This window comes from Cervus elaphus, chromosome 10, assembly GCF_910594005.1.
Source record: "Cervus elaphus chromosome 10, mCerEla1.1, whole genome shotgun sequence".
NCBI lineage: Eukaryota > Metazoa > Chordata > Mammalia > Artiodactyla > Cervidae > Cervus > Cervus elaphus.
In genome coordinates this window covers 23,185,575-23,208,496 of record NC_057824.1, presented here as the reverse complement: position 1 = coordinate 23,208,496, position 22,922 = coordinate 23,185,575, and the positions used below count along the sequence as shown (strand labels likewise).

The following is a 22,922-nucleotide window of genomic DNA, read 5'->3' as shown; positions in this document are numbered from 1 at the left end:
GTTGCATGGCATCACCGACTCAATGGACATGAGTTTGAGCAAACTCTGAGATGGTGAAAGACAGGGAAGTCTGGCGTACTGCAGTCCACGGGGTCACAAAGAGTCAGACATGACTTAGTGACTGAACAGCAAAAACAATCTTAAGGTCATGTAACCTCTCTGAGCCTTGGTTTCCTCATCTGTGAAATGAAGCCTCGAAGATTAGTTACCTGGCAGAGTTGTTTTAGGGCTTCCCTGGTGGGTCAGATGGTAAAGAATCTGCCTGCCAATGCAGGAGACCTGAGTTCAATTCCTGGGTCAAGAAGATCCCCTGGAGAAGGGAATGGCAACCCACTCTGGTATTCTTGCTTGGAGAATTCCATGGACAGAGGAGCCTGGCGGGCTACAGTCCATGTGGTCTCAAAGAGTCAGACCCAACTGAGTGAGTAACATACACACAGAGTTGTTGTATTAAATAAGCCAATATTTGTTATGTTCTTGGCACATTGCTGGCCCCAGCCGAGTCCCCCAAAAGTGTTTAGTTATATTATCATCACTTTCTGGTTCCAGAATTCCATATTTCATAGAAAAATAAGGTCCAGGTTACATTTTTTTTTATTTTTGCCCAGGTTGTTGGTAGAAATGAAAAGGAAGAGTTTTATCTTCTTTTATTTAAATTTTTTAAAATTTATTTTTAATTGGAAGATAATTGCTTTATGATGTTGTGTTGATTTCTGCCTTGCAACAAGACGCACCAGCTGTAATTGTGTGTATAGCCTCCCTCCCACCCCCTCATCCCACCCCTCTCTGTCATCACAGAGCCCCAGGCTGGTGCCCTATGCTATATAGCAGCTTCCCACTATCTATGAACAGTTTTGTTTTGTGCTTCTTCTGTTCCAGACACTATTCTCATTACTTGACAAACATTTTAGACAAAAGTTTTAGATCTTCCCATTGACCCCAAGAGGGAAGTACTGGTGAGTTTCTACTCTGCAGACAGGAAATAAGTGGAAGCAGCGGGAAGGAAAGTGACTTCTCTAAGACCCCACAGTCTGCAAGGGATGAACCTGATTTTGGAACCTGTGAAGCTGAGCTCACACTTGTAACCATCGCCTTGTGCTGTCTCTAGATTTTAACTGTATTTCCAGGATTTCGACCCAGTTCTCTGGATGCCTAATCTGATTAGATTACCCCCAAACACTGAAGGTGTGAGCAGATGTCAGAGAGGAAGAAAACCTTTCTCTCTCCTTCTGGATTCTTCTGCCTGGTCTTAGAATTAAATTGACCTGAGACAGACCAACAGGAGAAAACCTCATTTAATTTTGTGTGTACAGGAACCCCCTCCCACCCCCCACCGCCTTAAACGAGAGGGTCAGAGACGGAAAGATAAAATTAGGAAGAAGTGCCGTCCCAAGCTAAGGAGTAGAGTAGGAGCTGGCGGCTGCAGAGGGAGATGGGTGAGTCACAGGAAGATGAGAAGAGCAGATGTTCAGTAATTAAATGTTTGCCTGTCATAGGTCATAAAATCTTATTTCTGATAATCACTCTTCTTACGGGCAAGGCCCCCAATTTAAATTCTTTAAGGGAAGGGGGAAAAGTTTCTCGTGAGCCCATGGGATCTCGAATGCCTTCAGCTCAAAATAATTCACATGCCAAATTGGCATATCTGGGGGAGGGATAAATTAGGAGTTTGGGACTAGCAGATACAAACTACTGTATGTAAAATAGATGAACAACAAGTCCTACTGTATAGCACAGGGAACTATGTTCAATATCCTATAATAAGCTATAATGGAAAAGAATATGAAAAAATATGTATATATAACTGAATCACTTTGCTGTAGACCAGAAACTCACACAATATTTTAAGTCAACTCCACTTCAATAAAAAAAAAATTTTTTTTAAAGAATGGAAACATTCGGGACCAGACAGCTTCACTGGTAAATTTTACCAGTTTAAAGAATCAACACCAATCCTTCTCAAACTGTTCAGAAAAATAGAGAGTAAGGGAACACTTCCTAACTTATTCTATGAAGCCAGTATTTTTCCTTGACACTAAAGTAAACAAAGATATCACAAGGAAAAAAGGTGATGGGCCAATATTTTTTTTTAATTGGACTATAGTTGCTTTGGGTCTTCCCAGGTGGCTCAGTGTAAAGAACCTGCCTGCAGGAGGTTAAATGCAGGAGATTCGAGAAGTGGGCTTGATCCCTGGGTCGGGAAGATCCCCTGGAGGAGGAAATGGCACCCCACTCCAGTATTCTTGCCTGGGACATTCCATGGGCAGAGGAGCCTGATGGGCTGCAGTCCATGGGGTCGCAGACAGGACTGAGCGACTGGGCACAAGCCCCCAGCTGCTTTGCAAGGTTGTGTTAGCTCCTCCCACACCGCAGAGTGACTCCCCTCCTCCCTGGGTTTCCTTCCCATTTAGGTCCCCACAGAGCATTGAGCAGAGGTCCCAGTGCTCCGTAGTAGGTTCTCGATAGTCATCTGTTTCATACATAGTGCTATATATTTGTCAATCCCAATCTCCCGATCCATCCCACCCTCCCCATCCTCCCTTGGTGTCCATACATTTGTTCTCTACACCTTTTTAAAATATTGATGCAAAAATCCTCACCAAGATACTAGCAAACCAAATCAAGCGGGAGCATATGAAAGGAATAAGATGTCATGACCAAATGAAATTTATCCAAAGAATGTGTGGATGAGAAAACACATGAAAATAAGTTCATGTAATACACAGCATAAATAGAGTGAAAAAAATAACCACATGATCAAAGTGGGACAACTTGGGGAGGACTGTTCTGAACAGACAATCTCAGCCAATCAGGGAAGATGAGGGGAGCATGGACAGTGAGCCATCACAGAGGCTTAGGAGCCATACTGGACGTGGGAATGCCCGGGAAGCTAATGGTTAGTATGGACTCCAGCTCAAGAAACCTTCACGGAGCCAGCCATTGTGCCTGGGATGGGTTGTTGTTTTAGTTGCTAACTTGTGCCTGACTCTTTTGTGACACCATGGACTGTGGCCTCCAGCATCATCTGTCCATGGGATTTCCCAGGCAAGAATACTGGAATGGGTTGCCATTTCCTCCTCCAGGGGATTTTTCCCAACCCGGGGGATCGAATCTGTGTCTCCGCCATTGATAGGCGGATTCTTTACCACTGAGCCATCAGAGAAGGCCCTGGGATGTGTTAGGCCCTCGATAAGTACTGCGTGCCTGCATGCATGAATAGATGAATGAATGAATGATGGCTAGAGAAAGAGTAAATGATAACATAGAATCATTGTAAGGGAAGAAAAATGACTGTCCATCTACCCTTCTAGGTTCTTGGTTGAGACCTCCACCCCCCATAGAAAAATGACAGATTAAAAAAAAAAAAAAGAAAAATGACAGATTAACAGGAGAAAAACATGTATACCTCCTGTATATATGGGACATACCCAAGAAAACTGAGTAACTCCCTAAAATAGCCCAAACCACCAGCTTAAATTCTATCTTCAGCTGAAGACGTAAGAAAGATGTAGGGCGGTGAGGGTTGGGGACGTGTGGCAGTGGGGAAGGAAGGTCAGGAAAAGCACAGTCAGTAAGCAAGGGTATGGTCATGATGCAGATTTAAGTCACTGCCTTCTCCATTGAAAAGAGTTTTAGAGATTTAGTCATCTTCCTCTTCCGGGTTACAGAGAGGAAGACTCCCTTAAAATGTAAGATTTTTGCTTCTTCCAAAAAGGTTAACTTGGACTCAGTTTTCAGAGTTTCTCCTGTGTCTGCTCTATCTTAAAAAAAAAGATAACCAGCCCCCCAAAAATTCATATGCCAGAGAGGCATATTTGGGGATGGCAAATTCTGCTCCCCTTCATCATCTTCTGATGGAATGTATTAGAAGGAATTGTAAATGGAGTCCAGAGATGAGAGTGATTGGTGAGAATCTCAGAAAATGTCACTGTAAAACGGATGAATGAACTAAAGTCATGCATTAACTCCAGCTCAACTAGCATTTCCCAGGTTCTTTCTGTGTCCCTACCACTAGGCCAGTCTCTGTAATGGGACCTAAAAATGCCATCCCAACAAGTTTCTATTGCACACCCCGCCGGGCCCTGTTCTGGGCTCTGGGGAACAGTAAGGAACAAGACAGACTCTGTTTCTGACTTCCTGGAGCTCCCAGACAACTGGAAGGTGTGATTAAGCAGAAAGGAAGCACAAAACTGAATGGGTTTCTTCTGTCCTGCGCTAACACATGCCGATGTTTGACTCCTGACCCAAGGCAGAAGGATGGCTGACTCTTCTTTCTCCTCCTGCTCTCTTTCTCTCTCTGTCTCTCTGCAGTTTCAGAGACCTCACGACTATTCCCCGCCCTTTCGATTTGGCACGGTACCCAACGGCAGTACAGAGCGAAACATCCGCAACAACTACCCCTACATGCACCAGTACATGACCAAATTTAATCAGAAGGGAGTCGAGGACGCCTTGGTCAGCTTGAAAACAGGGTAAGGATGGGGTTTTTCTTTTGCTCTGCAGGCCTGCCTGTCCACGCGCCTTACAGACAATGACTGCACGCCTAGGTGCTTGCCTGCTTCTGTGTTGTACTTTCTTAAGAGCTGGAGGTCAAGGAGGCCTCCCCGCTGAGGGCTGCTTTTTGTTAATCTGATGAGAATCCAAGCCTTCCTTCTGAGTTGTGTTAAGCAAAAAGCAAATCCAGGACACTTTGAAATGCAGAGAACCAGTGGGATCTCTTAAACTGATAAAAAAGTTGGCCCAACTCAATGGGATTATTTTAGCCATAGGAAGATCTAAGGAGATGGAGTTTATATAAAGTGGGGAAAACACAGTGCTATCAATTTTTATCTGATTTTGGGCAGGAGTTTATGAGGTGTAGCCTTCTGTAGAAACTACAGAGTGTCACACTGAGGAAGGAGAAAGGAAATATGGAGAGAAAAGCAGTGAGAACTCGGTCTCTCTAGAGGTACAATGAGCATTCTCGTCTACCTGTTGGCATTCTGGGAGATAGCAGATGCAAAATAACTGAGGCTGTAAACAGAAGACCTGTTTTATGCCCTCAGACAGTTAATCAATCACCCTTGGTCTCATACGTGAAGTGGGAATAATAATAAGACCTCATTTGTAGGGGTTTTATGAGGATTAAGAGCAAATTTACTGTAAAGCGTTTCAGAGTGTGCCTGGCACTGAAATGGGACCTAATCGCTAGTGTTATTTGGTGTAAAGGTTAAATTCTATTCCGTGGACTCTTCAACTTTTTGAAAAGTCAGGGATGTGTGAAATGTGTTTCTGAAAGGGTTCCATTAAAAACAATTCTGTTTTAAATTATGGGATTTTTCAAAGTGGAAATTTTTGCTTATCCAGAAAATTAACTTCCGTGGACCATCCCAGCTGTCAGGAATTCTGAAGTAAAACGGGCTGCAGTTATTCTTCTTGCAGATTAACACATAGCCTCTTTGCCTTGTCTATTCTGCCAGGCATTGAGAAGGTCTTGCTGCTGCTTTTTTTCTGGTGGGGCAGAGGGACCCCTCTAGACCATCAAGTCCGCATTTCTGCGTCATTTCCAGGAGCTGTGGCCAATGGCATTTTGTCTTTCAGTCTCCTTAGGATCTCTTGGTATCTCAACAGGGGCTGGGAGAGCATTTATTTAGCAGTCGAGCCTATTACTTATGCAAAACTCATTCACACACTGCTCATGACTTTTTAAAAACTTACTGAGAGGCATAACAAAAATTCAGAAAATGTGCAAGTATTAAATATGCAGCTCGATGAATTTGTCCAGGTGACCTAACCACCCAGATCCTTCGGCTCTCCCGTCTCCCACATCCTCTCCCTCCTGCAGTCGGTACCATTTCTTGCCTGTTCCCTCGATGCCAGCCCCTGTATGACAGCAGTACTTTTCAAGGTACTGTCCTGTAAGATTAGAAATGTTTTCTTTGTTTTTTGTGCTTGTTTATTTTTTTATGCATTATTTGCGTGAAATGTATTATAAATCTATTACAGTACAGTACTATATAGCCAATTGAGTTATCTGGGGACCTAAGCTAACTTTGTTGGACTTACAAACAAATTGGACTTAATGAACTCACTTTTGGAATGGAACTTGTTCATATGTAGGGAACTTACTCTACTGTCTTCCATCTACCATCCTCACTTCTAAAACCGTAGATTCTTTTGTCCTGTTATTCTACCATATAATGAAATCACACCATGTGTTTTCTTTGTGGATTGCCCTTTTTCTGGCTCACCATTCTATTAGTGGGATCACTGCATGTCTTTCTGATTCTTTCGTTCTCATTGCTATGCAGAATTTTTGGTGTGGGGATATACCACAATGCACACGTCTCTTCTAACCATGATGGCCGTTAGGGTGGTGTTCCACGTGGGGCTATTATGAGTAAAGCTCCTTAGGGCTTTTTCATACATGTCTTCGTTGTGCCATTGGATACATTTTCCTTGTTATATACCTAACATTGGAATTGCCAAACTATAGGATATGGGATGTTCACTTTTGGTAGATATCAGAAAAGACAGATTTTTTATAACTTTCCAGCTTAGCCATAGGCATGAGTTTTCATTTGTTTGTTTCCACTGTGGTATTTTCATCAATATATACTGTTATTCTGAACAGACCATGAGGATAAATGTGAGGACAATAGTTAGAAACAACGATTGAAGGCTGACTGGTCTTCTCTTCATCTATCTATCACCCAGAGGACAAAATAGGGTTTTTGTTTTGTTTTTTCTTTTTCAATTTTTAAAAAGAATGCAAACAAAAAAGAGTAGAGATATACAAACCATCCTTGGCCATAAATTGTACGAATTGTTCTCGGGAAGCCATAAAATGATTACAACATCCATCTTAGCAAACTTGGGCAGATGGTGAGTTTACTCTATGTTCAATCTCCAGAGAGGGGAATACGTGGCATTGTTACTTTAAATTCAGAAACTGGAGCTAAAGGGGTGTGTCTTTTTTTTTTTTAAAGAAATAACTACACATACTGTTACAGGTGAGGGCCCTCCTGCTTATAGCTGGAGATTCTGTCTCAGTGGAGTTAATATTAGGGGAAATCACTTATATGTTTAACGGGCTTCTCAGATAATTATTTAAATCAAATTTTGAATAGATACTTCACTTACACAATTCAAAAATGAAAAATTAAACAATGGAGAGCCTCCCTTCCACACTGTGCCTTATCTGCCTAGTACCCTCCGTGTGTGCGTGCTAAGTTGCTTCCGTCATGTGGCTCTTTGCAACTCCATGGACTGTAACCCACCAGGCTCCTCTGTCCATGGGATTGCCCAGGCAAGAATACTGGAGTGGGTTACGATTTCCTCCTCCAGGGGATCTTCCTGACCCAGGGATCAAACCCACATCTCTTGTGTCTCCTGTATTGTCAGGCGTGTTCTTTACCACTATACCATCACCTGGGAAGCCCCAATACCCTACGTAGTAATCACCTTTATTGCTTTTCCTGTGTATCCTTCCAGATCTTTCCCTATCAAAGCATAAACAGCTGCAGAGATTTTTTTTTTTTACAGATTTATAGTTTTTTTCATTGTGTGAGTGTACCACATGGTATTTCATCAGTCCCCTACTGATGAATATTTAGGATATCATTCTTTTGTTGTTGCAAGCAATACTGCAGTGAATATCCTTACATGGGTGTCACATCCAGTGTAGGAGAAATTTCTTGGATTGCTGGGCCAGAGACTACACACATAGCTGTGATTTTGACAAACATTGACAAATTTCCCTCCCAAGGAAATTCACCTTAACCCTTGCTGTATAAGCGTACCTGTCTCCCCAAAGTCTTTGCTAATGCAGTATGTCATCAATCTTTGAAAATTTTGCAAAGATAATAGGTAAAACATGTGCCAACATTTAAATTTGCACCATTTTTATTATCCGTAATTTTTTTTTTTTACCAAATATAACTAAAAGCCTTCTGCAATTACTTTTTTGAAAACATTCATTATTTTTTTCTCTTGATGATCTTTTCTTATTAATTTATCTATTAGAGAATGAGCCCTTTATTTGTGGTGTGATTACAAATGTTTGTCCCAGTTTTCTGTTGTTGTTACTTTATCTCTTGAGCTTGCAGATAATTTTTTTTCCTGTGGAGATTTATATTTTGTATAGTCACGCTCATCAACCTTTTTTTTTTCCCATTGCTGATTTTGAGTTGTAATTCAAAACTCCTTTTCACTCAGATATAAAATAGTTTTATCCCCTTCTATTTTGGTTGCATCTTTAAGATTTGGAATTTTTCTTGGTCTAAAGTATGAGAGGACCTTCCCTGGTGGCTCAGATGGTATAGAGACTACCTGCAATGCAGGAGACCTGGGTTCAATCCCTGGGTCAGGAAGATCCCCTGGAGAAGGGAGGTGGGTATCCACTCTAGTATTCTTTCCTGGAGAATTCCATGGATAGAGGAGACTGGCAGGCTGCAGTCCATGGGGTCGCAAAGATGACTCCAACTCCTCAGATGATTATGAGAACTAAATTTGAGAACTGCCGTCACCAAACTGCACCAAGGTCTGACAAACTCTCTGTGTTGATCATATCTGATCATCGTCCCATTATGAGATTCTGTCTTTCAGAGGTCTACTTCACCACACTGAGTTGCCTTTTCCCTTTCCCATCTCATTTTCTTTTTAAATTTTTCATTTTGAAATATATTACTTTAAAATAGGAAATGTATTATGAAATTATTTTACAAGAGTAAATATCATGAGGATATGCAATTTAAGGAATAATAAACTCCTCATGTAATAATAACAATAAAATAAACCCCAGCTTTAAAAAAAAATAGACGTTCCCTTCCTTCACTATGTATAGCATCTCTAGAAGTTTCTCTTCTCAAAAGGTACAGGGAGGTGCCCTATATGCTTCTAGATTGTTGGATTTCAGGATATTCCCTTTATGCTACCCCCAATATGCTAAAATCCAGTGGGGCTTGGCTTAAAAAACCCAGAGCAAGTAGCTCAGCTGCTGGGTCCCGCCTGTCCACCCACAAGTCTCAATGACATCTGTGGTTAGTGATTATGTGTATCTATACAGCAGGGTCAATGAAATGGGGCGGTTCCTTTATGAATTGTAACTTACTAGAAGAGTCTGGAACACAAGAGGGACTTTGAACTATGGTTAAGCAAGAGTCCCAGTTCAGTCTGAGTCTGGGCTCTATTGTTAGCTAGCTGTGACCTCTCTGAGCCTCACGTCATGTCACCTCTCTGAGCCTCAATTTCCCCCATCCCTGATGAAGAGTAAAAGGGCTGGATTCCTCAGTCTCTGAAATAATTCTGAGATTCTTTTACTTGTGTCAGCACTTGAATACTTCTTTAGAACTTTCCAAAATGCAAAATCCAGACAAACCACAATTAGAAACGGCTGTCAGTTTTGCAGAAAGAATTTAGAATAACTCTCCACAGCTAGGTGTCTCCAACCCTGGCCAGGGAACCAACTCTACCTGAATCAAATGTGTGTCTGTGTTAGTCGCTCAGTTGTGTCCGACTCTTTGCAACCCCATGGACTATATAGCCCACCAGGTTCCTCTGTCCATGGAATTCTCGAGGCAGGAATACTGGAGTGGGTTGCCATTTGCCTTCTCCAGGGGACCTTCCCAACCCAGGGATCCAATCCAGATCTCTTGCATTGCAGGCACACTCTTTACTGACTGAACCTCCAGGGAAGCTCACCTAAATCAAATGGTTACTTGTAAAAATGCAAGGTTTTGGACTCAACACAAGACCTTCTCTTTAGTGGTAAAGATTTTGGATTTGCATTTTAACAAGCATCCTGCTGCTCCAAGGTGATTTTGTTATAAGGTAAAATCTGAGAACTACTGTTCAGAAGTTCAATAAATACATTGTGCACATAAAGAGTAGGCCAGCCAATATAAACATAAGGCTTGTCTTCCGGATCCAGGATCACTTTAAGAGTCTTGGGGCACAGAAACCTGAAACTAAGTTTTCTAAGTGTCATGGTTTATTGAAATTTATAATACATGGAGATAAAACATCCCGGAAAATATCAAGCAAATCAGTGAGAAAATAGGGTTGATCTGCAAACATTGACAGATGGGGTTTTCAGGAACAGGTCTGTTTTGACACTTGGGGGTCTCCTGAACCAAAGGTGGATGAGCATTTCATGACCCTGGGTTTCTAGGCCAACTGGGTCTGAATCAGTTGTTGTTGTTTAACCACTAAGTCATGTCCAACTCTTTTGTGACCCCATAGATTGTAGCCTGCCAGGCTCCTTTATCCTTGGAACTCTCCAGGCAAGAATACTGGAATGGGTTGCCATTTTCTCCTCCCGGATCTTCCCAACCCACACCCACGTCTCCTGCATTGGAAGGCAGATTCTTTACTCCTGAGCCTCCTGGGAAGCCCACCTGAGTCAGCAGGGATGCTAATAAAAATGTGAATTCCTGAGCCCCACTAAGCCAACAGAGCCCGAATCTCTGGAATTTGGAGATTTGAATTCTGGATCTGCATTCAAATTCCAGATCCTGTGCTTGGGAATCTGCATGCTTTAACAGGTTCTTCAGGTGACTCTGATGTACAGTAATCAAATGTGGGGCCCATGTGCTTTAGAAGAGGGAACTGAAGCTGAAATGAGTGGAGACAGATTTAGATTTATAAACGCTCAGTCATCAGAAGCCAATGTTCTCCAAGCGGTTTTGGCAAGTAGGCAAAACTGCAAGCATAGCACTTACGCCAGATTTAAATTAAACAATCTACGTTCTTACGACTCTGAAGAGCCTAATATTTGAAGACATAGTCGGATGGTTTATGTTTTCTTATTTTAACTGACTTTCATGTCCAATTATGCGTATATAAATTTATGGAAGAGTCCCAGTTTCCTTTAGAAGCATCAGTCAGGCCTCCCCCCACCAAGTCCCTTTGCTGATTTCATTTCCAGTCCGACAGTGTTGGGAAGCAGACAAGCATCTTTTGGCTTCTCTTACATTGAGTAGTTTGGAAGAAGAATTGGGAAGACTCAAACTGTGCTCAATGATGTGTCTGTATACTAAAAGGCAGAAGGTGGTCACATCTATTTGCAAGTATCAGAAACGTTTTCATAGAAAAGGTGAGCATTGAATCCCTGTGCTAGGGCCAGCATCTCCAAGTCTGTAGGGGTCAGGAGTCCCTGTTTTAATTGGCACTTCCGGTGACTCAGATAGAGGCAGTTCCTGGGCTTTGCAAGGTTAATTCATTGAGTATTGAGAACTGGTGTTCTGTCTGGAGTGGACAGGACCGAGAAGAGGAAGGGTTCAGAAAGAACAGAAGCATGGAGGAACAGACATTTAGGTTTGGGTGAGGTAAGTTGAAAGTGCCTTTGGGACAACATCATGATATTTCATCTTTGCATTGATTGAAACCTAGCAATCTGTGAGATGCAGCTCCAAGCACTTCAGGTGCTTAATCTCGTTTCATCCTCAGAAGATGCCAGTGAGCTGGGTACCATTACTGCTGTTACTGGGTACCATTACTACCATTACTCAGAGGTACTATTATTCCTCTGAGCTGGATACTACTATTGCTATGAGCTGGTACTCTTACAGCTATGAGCTTGGTACTCTTACTGCTATGAGCTGGGTACTATTATTGCAATGAGCTTGGTACTCTTACTGTTATGAGCTGAGTACTATTACTTGTATGAGCTGAGTACTGTTGCTCCTATGAGCTGAGTACTGTTGCTCCTGTGAGTTGGGTACTCTTACTGCTATGAGCTGAGTACTATTATTCCTATGAGCTGGGTACTTAGAGAGAGGAAGAACCTAAGGCTCTACAAGGTTAATGAATTACCCAACAGGCTAGTTAACTAAGTACTTCACACTGTAGACTTATTGACTGTAGGAGTTAGGTTTGTTTCCCGACATGTCAGTGTCAGCGAGGCAGTTGGATATATGAGATTAGAGTTCAAAGGAAAACTGAAGACCAGAGTTCTGTATTATATTATTGTGGAGGAAGAAATGTTGTGCCTCCTTTCTAGATTCTTGTGGCTAATCTAAGAATTAAATTGACATGAGACAGATTAACAGGAGAAAGTCAAACAGAAGTTTAATAACATGTAAACCCTGATGCTGGGAAAGATTGAGGGCAGGAGGAGAAATGGACGACAGAGAATGAGATGGTTGGATGGCATCACCGACTTAATGGATATGAACTTTGGCAAACTCCCAGAGATGGTGAGAGACAGGGAGGCCTGGCGTGCTGCAGGCCGTGGGGTCACAAAGAGTCCGATGCGACTTAGTGACTGAACAATAGCAACAACACAGTATGTATGTGTACATATATTTAATATGATGTATAATATGCAGATACTATATAACATATATGTGTCAATTGGCAATCTGAGAGTTGATAAGATCCCAGTATCCTCCTTTCCATCCTCAGAAGAAACTGGTCCAGGGATGCTAAAATTGCCAGGGCAAAAGTAGACCAGGAAGGCCTGAGTATCCTCACTGATGCTGAGTTGACATGCAGAACAAGTTCTTTCAAGGGTGTCATCTGAGCACATTTTATTACCTATATTTTACCAGTCAAGCAGAATCCCACTCAGAGGGTTCCTTTCCAGCTGCTGAGTTCGAAAACAGGCATAGATCTCAGGGTTTGGTGAGCTGTTCTGCTAAATGAAATAGCACAGTCTCCAGAGAAAATCGGATCAACAGTGACCTGGTTTCTGAGGTCCACCCCCACATGGCAAATAAAGCTCAAAAATAATTGCTACCACATCAGAGGGTTAGCAACTTTACCCTTAATAAAAACTCAAGAAAGCAGAGAAATCTTTTTTGTTCTTGAAATTATTTCTTGTTAAACTCCATTAAAACTATTTTAAGGGATGTCCACAACCACCCATAAAGTATTAAAAGAAATTTTTTTTCTTTTCTTCTTTTTTTTTTCTAAAAACTTTTTAAATGGGGGAAGAGTTGAATAAAATAGGATCTGAATTCTGTAAATTCAGAGAAGAGAAAGAGGCAGAAAGGAGACTGAAATGAAATACATCAAACATTATGAGAGATATTGTAGTTGATGAAGATTGTGGGCTTTCTATCCTCTTTTACTTAACACATTTTTCTGCAACAAAAGTGTTACTTGTAGTAAGAAGGAAACAGTGTTTTTCTGAACATAATTCTTCAGTTCTTCTTACATTTCCTTCAGGCATTTGTCCACATGTTCATAGTTTACACACATTGAACCGGTGTCCTTGCTGTTTGGCTTTTCTCAGTTAAATCTATACAGTTTTGTTGGATAATTATCACATTTAATGAGTAGGTGTTATTTCAGTGAGTTAGAAAAAGATTAATTAATTTAACTTTTCCGGCTGTGTGTTTTCATCATATGCTGTCTGGCGCTGGAGGGCCCTCCAAGAAAACAGTTATTTCAGAAAGCTGGCTGATACTGTTACTGGACCAGTTTGTTCAGACTGTCATCCTACATCACGTCTCAGACTTCTGTGCTGTGAACAACATTGTTTTTCTTTGCTGTGAGGTGCTTTTATCTTGTGGACAACAAGTCCTGTAATTCCTCATAGTGCTCTTTTTGCTCAGGCTTCTACATAACTCAAAGCTTAATTTATGATCTTCTGATAGCAACTGCAGAGAACTTATGGCGTGAATATCTGCTTTCTGACTTTCCCTAAGGCTTTACCTGCTTTTCCATCTCAGAATTCAGTTCCCTCAAATTACTTTCTCCATATGCTGGAAACTTCTTCTACTGCAGTTTGAATAACCTGCCTGAATTGTTTTGGAAACCCAGCAAGGTATTTCCAACTAACTGATTTCATTTACCTGTGTGCCAGGCACTGTTCTGAATGCATTGCCTGAAGCATCTTATTTAAACCGTATAACAACCCAGTGAGACAACAATGATCACAATTTGCATTTACGATCGAGGAAACAGGCACCGGAAGCTTGAAGAACTTGTCTGCGGTCACACTTGCTCCCGAGTCTAGGCTTTGAGTCATGACTTAAAAACACTAAATATGAACATTTCTAGAAGAGTGCACAATTAGCCTGTTTCTGATTGCTCACTGTTATAAAAACCCAGAACTAATTTTGTCCATGCTTTAAAATGTCTCCTCCTCTCTTTGAAAGTGTTAGTGCTGCTTTTAAAATGGTCAGTATTTCTCCTTCTATTGAAATGGAGAAAAGAAATGAGCTCACGGAGAAAAGGCACCTGAGGAAAGGATGCATTCCTTATGTTGGGAGCCACGTGGTTAGGAAATTCTTCCTGGGGCGACTGAATGAGCAGGAGCTTTCTGGCAGATTCCATCTCCTTGCCTCCTTAGGGATCACCTCTCCTGATTGGTTGCCAAACTCACACAGTTGAGTTGCCAAACTCAAACTTCAGATATGACATCTCATTTCACCCTGACTCAACTCTGCCCATCAGGAGTTCTCTCCATTTTATGGAAGGTGAAACTGAGGCTCGAGGAGCAGAAACAACTTGTCCGAAAGTTAAGTGAGAGACAGAGCTGGCACTCAGACTCAGCCCAGCATCTCTTTGCCTCCATGATTCTTTCCATCCATGATGTCTGCCTCTCTGCTTGTCCTGACAAGTGAACGATTCCGGGAAGTGCTGGCACTTTTGTTGTGAGGTTTGAGGGCTAGGACCAGAGAAGCTGATGCTCCTGCCCATCGGGGGCTCAGATTTGGAAAATCTCAGTAGTGTGCCCTCTCTGTCTCCACTGTGAAAATTGTGAACAAGCTCCCACTGACCCAGGTGCTAAAATGGTCTCCGTGTTAACGCATCAGCCCTGTGTGTCCTCTTGCTCTACCTAGCAGCAGTGGGGGGACGTGTGAGTTTTCCTGCTGCCAGATTAGCTCTTAGCACAGGTCGGGAGATGCTGTCCACACCCTGTGATGAGTGCCTGGAGCCCAGACAGTGGCCTCTGCCCTCCTTCCATTGAGAGAAACGCAGGTTGAGGAGCAGCAGAAACTCGGGCACACTCCTCAGGTTTCCCTATGGTGGCAGTTCCCTAGTGCTGCAGTAATAAATAACCACAAACTTGGGGGCTTAAAACAACAGAAACATCATCTCTCCCAGCTCTTGAGTCTGCACGTCTAAAAGCCAGGTGTCAGCAGGGCCACACTCCCTCAGAAGACCCTGGGGGAGAATTGTCCTTGTCTCTTCCCACTTCTGGCGGCTCTTGGCTTGGGCAGCATCATTCAGATCTCTGCTTCTGTCTCCAGGTGACTTCCATGTGTCTCTTCTTCTTGTGAGAGATGCTTCTAAGTCATCGGGTTTAGGGCCCACCTAAGCCCAGGATGATTTTGTCTGGAGATCCTTAACTAATTTCATCTGCAAAGACCCAGCTTCCCAGTAAGATTGCATTCTGAGGTTCTGATGGATGTGAATTTTAGGGAGGGGCACTGTTCAACCCACCACACTCATCTGGGCACCAGCGTGGTTTTCCCAACAGCACCCTCTGACAGGTGTCTGACATGAGCACTGCCACAGAAGGCTCTCCTCTGGGGTCTGGGGTCTGCGGGGGAGGCCTCCTTCCAGTACGTGCTTGGGGAGTGACCTTGTATGTCACCCCAATGATGCTCAGTGGACAGGATGCAATACGGATTCTTGCATGTAAACTACCCCACCCCTGGGTGATGCAATCATTGTATTGGCTAGTTTCCATCCCTGCTTCCTCATCTCAAATGCTTAGTTGTTCTCTCTCTGTGCCAGACGCTCTTATAAGCACTTACCTATAATTCTTCATTTAATTTCACAGCCGCCCCATGAGGGTTGACGTATCCAGCATCTGCACTGGGTACACAGAGAAACGATCGTCAGGCATGGGAGGGGGAGAAATTTTTCCTGACTCTTCTAGTTTTTTCCTGGCTGGTCGAAGAATTAAACTGGCATGAGACAGGTTAGCAGGAGAAAGTCAAACAAAATTTCAATAATGTGTATATGGAAGAGACCCAGGAGAACTGGGTAACTCACCCAAAGGGCCCAAGCCTCACCTTAAATACCATCTTCAGCTAAAGACAAAAAGGGATGTTGGAGGTGGGTGGGTTAGGACTTCCCAGGAGAGGAAGGCAAATGACATGGAGATAGAAAAGCAGATGTTTGGTAAATAAATGTTTGCTGGGCCACGGGAGACAATGGGACTCACCGATCTTTAACCCCTGCTTGGTCTCCCCGAATACAGTAAGCCCATGTTCTTTGCAGACAGTTCTGGTGGTAGCTCTATTCTGGGAACAAGCCCTTCATCTAAATTCTTCAGGCAGCTAAGGAGGAGGTAAAAAGAAACATTTCCTGAGTCTCTTCTTTCTTAAGAATAGTCAGCCTAACTTAGTCCTCATGCCAAAGAGACACCATTTGGGATGGCAGATTTGGCTCCCCTGCCCTGCAAGTGTGTTTCCCAAGTGGCTTGGAGGTAAAGAGTCTGCCTGCAGAGATGCAGGTTCAATCCCTGGGTCAGGAAGATCGCCTGGAGAAGGAAATGGCAACCTACTCCTAAATTTTTAAGGAAATTTAAATAACCTCTCTGAACCTTATTCCCCACATTTCCAAATCCTGGAGGAAATAGCTACCCACTCCAGCATTCTTGCCTGGGAAATTCCATGGACCGAGGAGCCCGGGAAGCTACAGTCCGTAGGGTCACAAAGAGTCAAACATAACTGAGTGCCTAAGCACACACTGCCATGCACAGCTTAAGTGTCTTGCTGGTGAGCTTCAGAGATGGGATTTGAAGTGGCTTTGGCATCTCTGCCATTAATCACTATGCTCTATCACTTCTCACAAAGGAAGATATTCTTGCTGTAAAAAGTACAGATAAATAGGCATCCATTTGACTGTGTCCCAATTCCAAATCACCCCCACTCCCAGCAGGTAAGCAGCATGCTCTCTTTGATATACATGTCATTTCTCCCAGACCTTTGTCAGATGCATTTGCAAATATTTGTGTGTTTTCATATAATTATAAAATTTTGTTCTGTGGGGTGCTGTCAAACTCTATGAAGTAAGGCACAGTTTGGTTTTTCAATTAATAATGTATGTTGAAGCACCTTCCATGTCCATAGGTGTCTTTTGCCTTCATTCTCTTCAATGGCTGGAAAGAATTCCATGGTTTTCATATAGCACAGTTTATTATGTTAGTTCTTCTTGGGGGCTCTTGGTAATATGGTCATGTTAAAATCCGTGATGAGGTGTCTGTGCATTTCGGCAAGTCATTCTCTAGGAATGATCTCAAGAAGTATGATTTCTGGGTCAGAGTATTTATACTTTCTATAAAAGGTTAGTCTTATTCAGCTGATTGATTAACTTATTTATTTTCTGAATGACCCCATGATTCAGAGCATTGACTTTGAATTGAGAAATACCTAGTTTCCTATTCTGACTCTGCTAATTACCAGCTGTGTGACTTTTGGAAATTTAAATAACCTCTCTGAGCCTATTTCCCACATCTCCCAAATCCTGGAGGAAATAGCTACCCACTGAAGCATTCTTGCCTGGAAAATCCCATAGACAGAGGAGCCTGGTGGGCTACAGTCTGTGGGATCACAAAGAGTAAGACAGGGTTGAACACACACATTCAGAACTCTTTTGAGGATTGAATGAATTGACTTAGGGGAAGTTCCTGGCACTGTATCAGATGCATAATAGGGTTTCATTGATTCTTTCCCCAGTCCCTCACTTTTATATATTCTCTGACCTTTGAGAGTCCTTGTCTTTCAGTCCTACTTGTGACAAATTCAGCAGGATCACCGTCTCTACCCGGAGTGTGTGGTGATGCTTAAGAGCCAAGCATCCTGGATTTGAATTCCCTCTCTGCTGACAGTCAGCTGTGGGACTTTAGACAAGCTAACTTCCTGGACCTCAGGGTTTTTGTTTATAAAATAATGTTAATTATGATTCCTTCACCTAGGAACTATAATTTAGAAACTTGCATTTAGAACTGTTGAAAGGATTAAATGAGACAGGCAGGCAGAGAGCAGTGTCTGGCACACAGTAAACATTCAGGAAAAGTCTGTAACAGAGAACATTCTTTGTAATATGAGCATTTTAAATAATGTGCTGTGCACCATGGAACCTTTGCAATAGTTCGGTTACTCTGATCCCGAGGAATATCTACTAAGAAACTCTATAAAAGACTGACATGTTGGCAGGCATCAGTACTTTTCCTGGGTCCAAACGTGAGCAGTAGCATGAAGAAGGAATAGCATTTGCATAGCGCTTTATAATCCCCCAAGCAAATTTACCTCCATTCCTTCCTTCAACCAGAGTACAACCTCTGGAAGAGATTGTTTTTCCTTCCGGTCAGACAGGGAAGTCAAGGCTTAGGTATGAGCACAGACTCACCCAACGCCCCACAGCAGCGCTTCTCTGACTCCATCCCCAACCCGAGGACAGGCCCTCCGATTCAGGAAGCCGGTGACAGCCTTGCCCTGAAGGCGCGTTGCTTTGGCAGGTGGTAGATGGATCTGGAAGCTCTGATGCTGTGGGACACCCAGGGCAGAAAACTCCTCTGGGCTTCGGTTTTCTCTCCTGAAAAATCAAAAGGTTGCAGTACACAATTTATCAATATCTTGGATAAGGTTAGTTTGTGAAATTTGGTGTTAAATTCAGCAGTAATGAAGAAGAGGGGGTTTGCTGTATCATTGGAACCTTATTCTGTTTTTGAGGTTGTTAGTAGGCAAACTGTTTGCCCTGTTTCCTTTCCTCTGTTTTTCCCTTTCACCACCCTCTCTCCCTCCTTCGAGAAGACTCTTGAGAGTCCTTGGACTGCAGGAAGATCCAACCAGTCCATCCTAAAGGAGATCAGTCCTGAGAGTTCATTGGAAGACTGATGTTGAAGCTGAAACTCCAATACTTTGGCCACCTGATGCAAAGAACAGATTCATTTGAAAAGACCCTGATCCTGGAAAGATTGAGGGCAGGAGGAGAAGGGGACAACAGAGGATGAGATGGTTGGATGGCATCACCGACTCAATGGACATGAGTTTGAGTAAACTCCGGGAGTTGGTGATGGACAGGGAGGCCTGGCGTGCTGCAGTCCATGGGGTCGCAAAGAGTCGGACACGACTGAGTGACTGAACTCCCTCCTTCTCTTTCTTTCCTCCTCCTTTCCTTCCCTCCTTGTTTGTTCCCTTCCTTCTTCCTTCCCTCTCTTTCTCCCTCTCTTGGCCTCCCTTTCTCCCTCCCTCTCATCTCTAAGTCTCTTCTTGTAAGTCTCTCTCCCTCTTTTCACTCTCTCCTTCTCTGTCTTATCCTCTTTCTCCTCCTCTGTCTCTCTCCCTCACTCTCTCTTTGCTATCTTTCCTGTCTTTTTCTCTCCCTGTCTTCCCATTTTCCTTGCTGCCTGCTTCCATCTGTATTTTTCCCCTCCCTTATTTTCTCCCTCCTTCTCTGCCTCTCTCTGTCTCAATCTTACAATACTGCTCAGAATGTTCTCAGTTAAAAAATAAATAGTCACCATCCGTCTTTTCACCCAATTCACAGTGAATATTACTGGAAGAATTAATCAACACAAATTAAACTGACAGCAGCAAAAAGCACACAGGGTGAAATTTGTTATTGACTGCAAATTCATAAATGACTCAAATCTTCTTGGCCAACTTTGCCTCTCTGCACAATTTTGACCCAGGAGAATTGGACTTGATGGCCACCATCCCCATAAGAGAACGCTCAAGATGGCAGAAGTTATAAATTAGTAAAATTTGTTACTGTCCAAACACTGATCAATGAATCAAATCCTTGTAAAATTGCAACACAAAAGAATTGATCCCAGTGAAAACAGTTTCCAAAAAAAATTGGAAATAATTCAACTATGCTACGTGAGGCATTGATCTAGGAATTAAATTAGCTTAATGGAGTTTGCTCTGAAAAATGCTTCCTTAGTGAAAAGGCATCAGGGTTGGTATAATTCTGACTTGGAAATTTGTACTCATAAACTTCAAAATGTGGTTCTGGGTCATTTTCCTAAAGTCTATTTCAAACCATCCCACGCTGATGGCAGGAACAGTCTCTGTATGTATTGAGTGTCTCTTGCCCAAGCAGACACTTTAAAAGGCTGTTGTGCCTCAGGGGTACCTCTTCTTGGGCCCGTGAATGTGCCTCACCCACCGGTAGCGCTGTGTCTGGATGCTTTGATGGTGACCTGCACACCATGGCTTCTCTGCTCACTGATGTCAACCCTGCCCCAGCCATCCCCTGGATTCGTACCAGGAGACACAATTTCCAAAACACCTTCACCCCCATTTTCATCCATCCAGTATCCAAGGAAATCAACCCTGCATATTCATTGGAAGGACTGATGCTGAAGCTGAAGCTCCAAAACTCTGGCCAGCTGATGCGAAGAGCCGACTCCTTGGAAAAGACTCTGATGCTGGGAAAGACTGAGGGGGGCGGGGGGGGGGAGGAGAAGAGGGCAACAGAGGATGAGATGGTTGGACAGCATCATCAACTCAAAGGACATGAGTTTGAGCAAACTTGGGGAGATGATGAAGGACAGGGAAGCCTGGCGTGCTGCGGTCCAGGGGATCATAGAGATTCGGACACAACTGAGCGACTAAACAACAAGAACTATCCAGCCCCATGAAAGAGCTGTTATTCCCCCATCTTACAGATGAGAAAACCAAGGCTTAGACAGGTCCCATGACCGGCTCTAATTCATAGCGCTGGCCGAGGTAGACCTGAACCCCATCCACTGTCCCGCATTCGTCCTGCTGACCTGCCTGAACTGATGACTGCCGTGTTCCTCTTCCTAACAAGGCTTTGATGAGCCCCCCACCCCAAAATACAACCAGTTATCATCCAAGAGATGCTCAATTCTCACTAACGCTTTGCACTAGACCTCTAAAACATACACACACAAACACACATACACACACTTTCTGGTTTCATTAATTCATCAGAACAAGTCAGTCTGTAAGTTAAAGACTTCTTGAATGTTAATGAATGAATAATTAACTTTAACTATATAATTAGCCTTTAAATGTGCTGAGACCCCCTAGAGAGCCACTGAAAACATGCACAAGGAGATGATGAGCTAAAACCGGAAACTTTTGATGAGGAAATGTCAAGCCACTTGACAATACAAGTCCCTTTCCTCAAAGGAGCCATGCAGTGACTGGAGGCCACGGTCTCCCCTTTTGCAAGGGGAAATCTGCTTGGCTGGCCGACTGTCTTAGGGCCAGGAGTGAACATTCAGGCCATCATGTAGCTACAAGAGAGACCCGCTAAAATAACAGGGTCAGATCTACACACTGGAGAAAGCCGCAGCAGCACCTCAAAGCTGTCAAAAATGCGGCAGGAAGCCGCTGGGTGAAAGTAGCATGGGACACGCATGACAGTCCTTTGCTGCTTTGCAAATTTGCAGAGAGGAGGTCCTATTTCCCCCTCTCATTCTGAATCACTGTCATTTTTAATCATCTGCTTTCCCTGAGGACCGCAGGTGACGGGGAGAGGGTGCCAGCACCCACACAGCCTCGGTGACGCCTGGTGGGGGGTGGGGATGTCACACAGCCAGCACCGCATGGCGTGACTTTTCAGGCTCCGGTTGTGTTCCAGTCCTCGCTCTGGCGAGCCGAGGCATCGTTTCATTTGTCACAAATGTTTGGAGAAGAGCTCTCCCCTCTGTAGGGAGCAGAGGGACAGGGGTGGGCCTGGCAGGCACCCTGTCCCCATCATGGTTCTTGGACGGGATCTCTGAGCCTCCGCCGCCCCCAAGTGGGAGAAGCACTGAGCCAGTGACAGCCACGTGGATTGGCAGGAGCTGGGATGGCAGGGCCGTAGACATCTCCACTTAAAAAGCAGGAGAAAAAGGGCTTCCCTGGTGGCTCAGTGGCAAAGAATCTGCCTGCCAATGCAGGAGACACGGGTTTGATCCCTGGTCTGGGAAGATCCCATATGCTGCGGAACAGCCAAGCCTGTGCACAACTACTGAGCCTGCACTCTAGAGCCGGGAGCCGCGACTCCTGAGCCCACGTGCCACAACTGCTGAAACCCGCACACCCTCAAGCCTGTGCTCTGCAACGAGAGAAGCCACTGCAATGAGAAGCCCATGCACCACAGCAAAGAGTAGCTCCCGCTCGCCAGAACTAGAGAAAAGCCCGTGCAGCAACAAAGACCCAGCGCAAAAATAAGTAAATGAGAAAATTAAAAAAAAAAAGGGGGGGGGGCAGGAGAAGAAAAATACCAAGCAGAAAAACATCACTGGCTCCTCCCTGTGAGGCCTGAGGCTTCCAGCCATGCTCTGAGTTCTGAGGGGTTCTTCCTCCAGTGCCCGCCTCTAATGTCCATGTTGTTTCATTCCCAGAACTGCCAGTTACCACACTGCAGCCTAACATGCCTCTCTCTCACCCACCATCGCAGTTCCAGTCCCCCCAGCACTTTTGGTCTCAGTTGGGCTTCTCTTTCTGATGCTCCACCCTCAACAAGAAGCTATGCCTAAACATCTCCCAAACAAGGAGGGTTAAGATGTGTTGGGGGCAAGAGATGTCTCCTCTGTCAGTGACTCCAGACCTCACACAGCCGAGCATCTCCTGGGAAAGAGACAGGTGAAACTGAACAACCCAGAAAATCTTTTAAAACCCTGACGGCTCCGGTCTGATCCTTTCCCTTTGTTCATCACGGTGGGCTTCACGTCGAGCTGGAACCCCTAGCCTGAATTTCATAAGTAAGAGACAGAGCTGCTTCCATTCACTCCACAGGGCTATGGATAACGTGTCCCAGTGGTTCTGTCCGTGGCCTCTGTCATCAGGCTGTGTTAAGCCCAAGTGCCGTCTGACACTTACATAAGCTGGCCTGCCACGTCCCTCACTTTACCTCTCGGGGCCCCCGTTTCCTCGTTCCACGGGGACGGCAGGCGTGTGTCCAGCTTTGCTCAGTTAGAAGAAGTAAGTGAAATGAGATAATGTCTATAAAGTATTCAGGACCGGGTTTGTCCTGCATGATGCATGGACGTTGTTAAGCCCCTCTGCTGGAAA

At 43.9% G+C, this 22,922-nt stretch overlaps 1 protein-coding gene across 2 annotated transcripts in view; it reads left to right on the top strand.

Annotated features, from left to right (window-relative positions):
- Positions 1-22,922, top strand: part of GRIN2A (glutamate ionotropic receptor NMDA type subunit 2A) — a 431,280-nt gene that overhangs the window by 350,537 nt on the left and 57,821 nt on the right. For both annotated transcript variants that reach the window (XM_043914296.1, XM_043914297.1), the window contains one exon: positions 4,312-4,472. In XM_043914296.1, the coding sequence (XP_043770231.1) occupies positions 4,312-4,472 (161 nt within the window). The remainder of the gene's footprint in view (positions 1-4,311; positions 4,473-22,922) is intronic.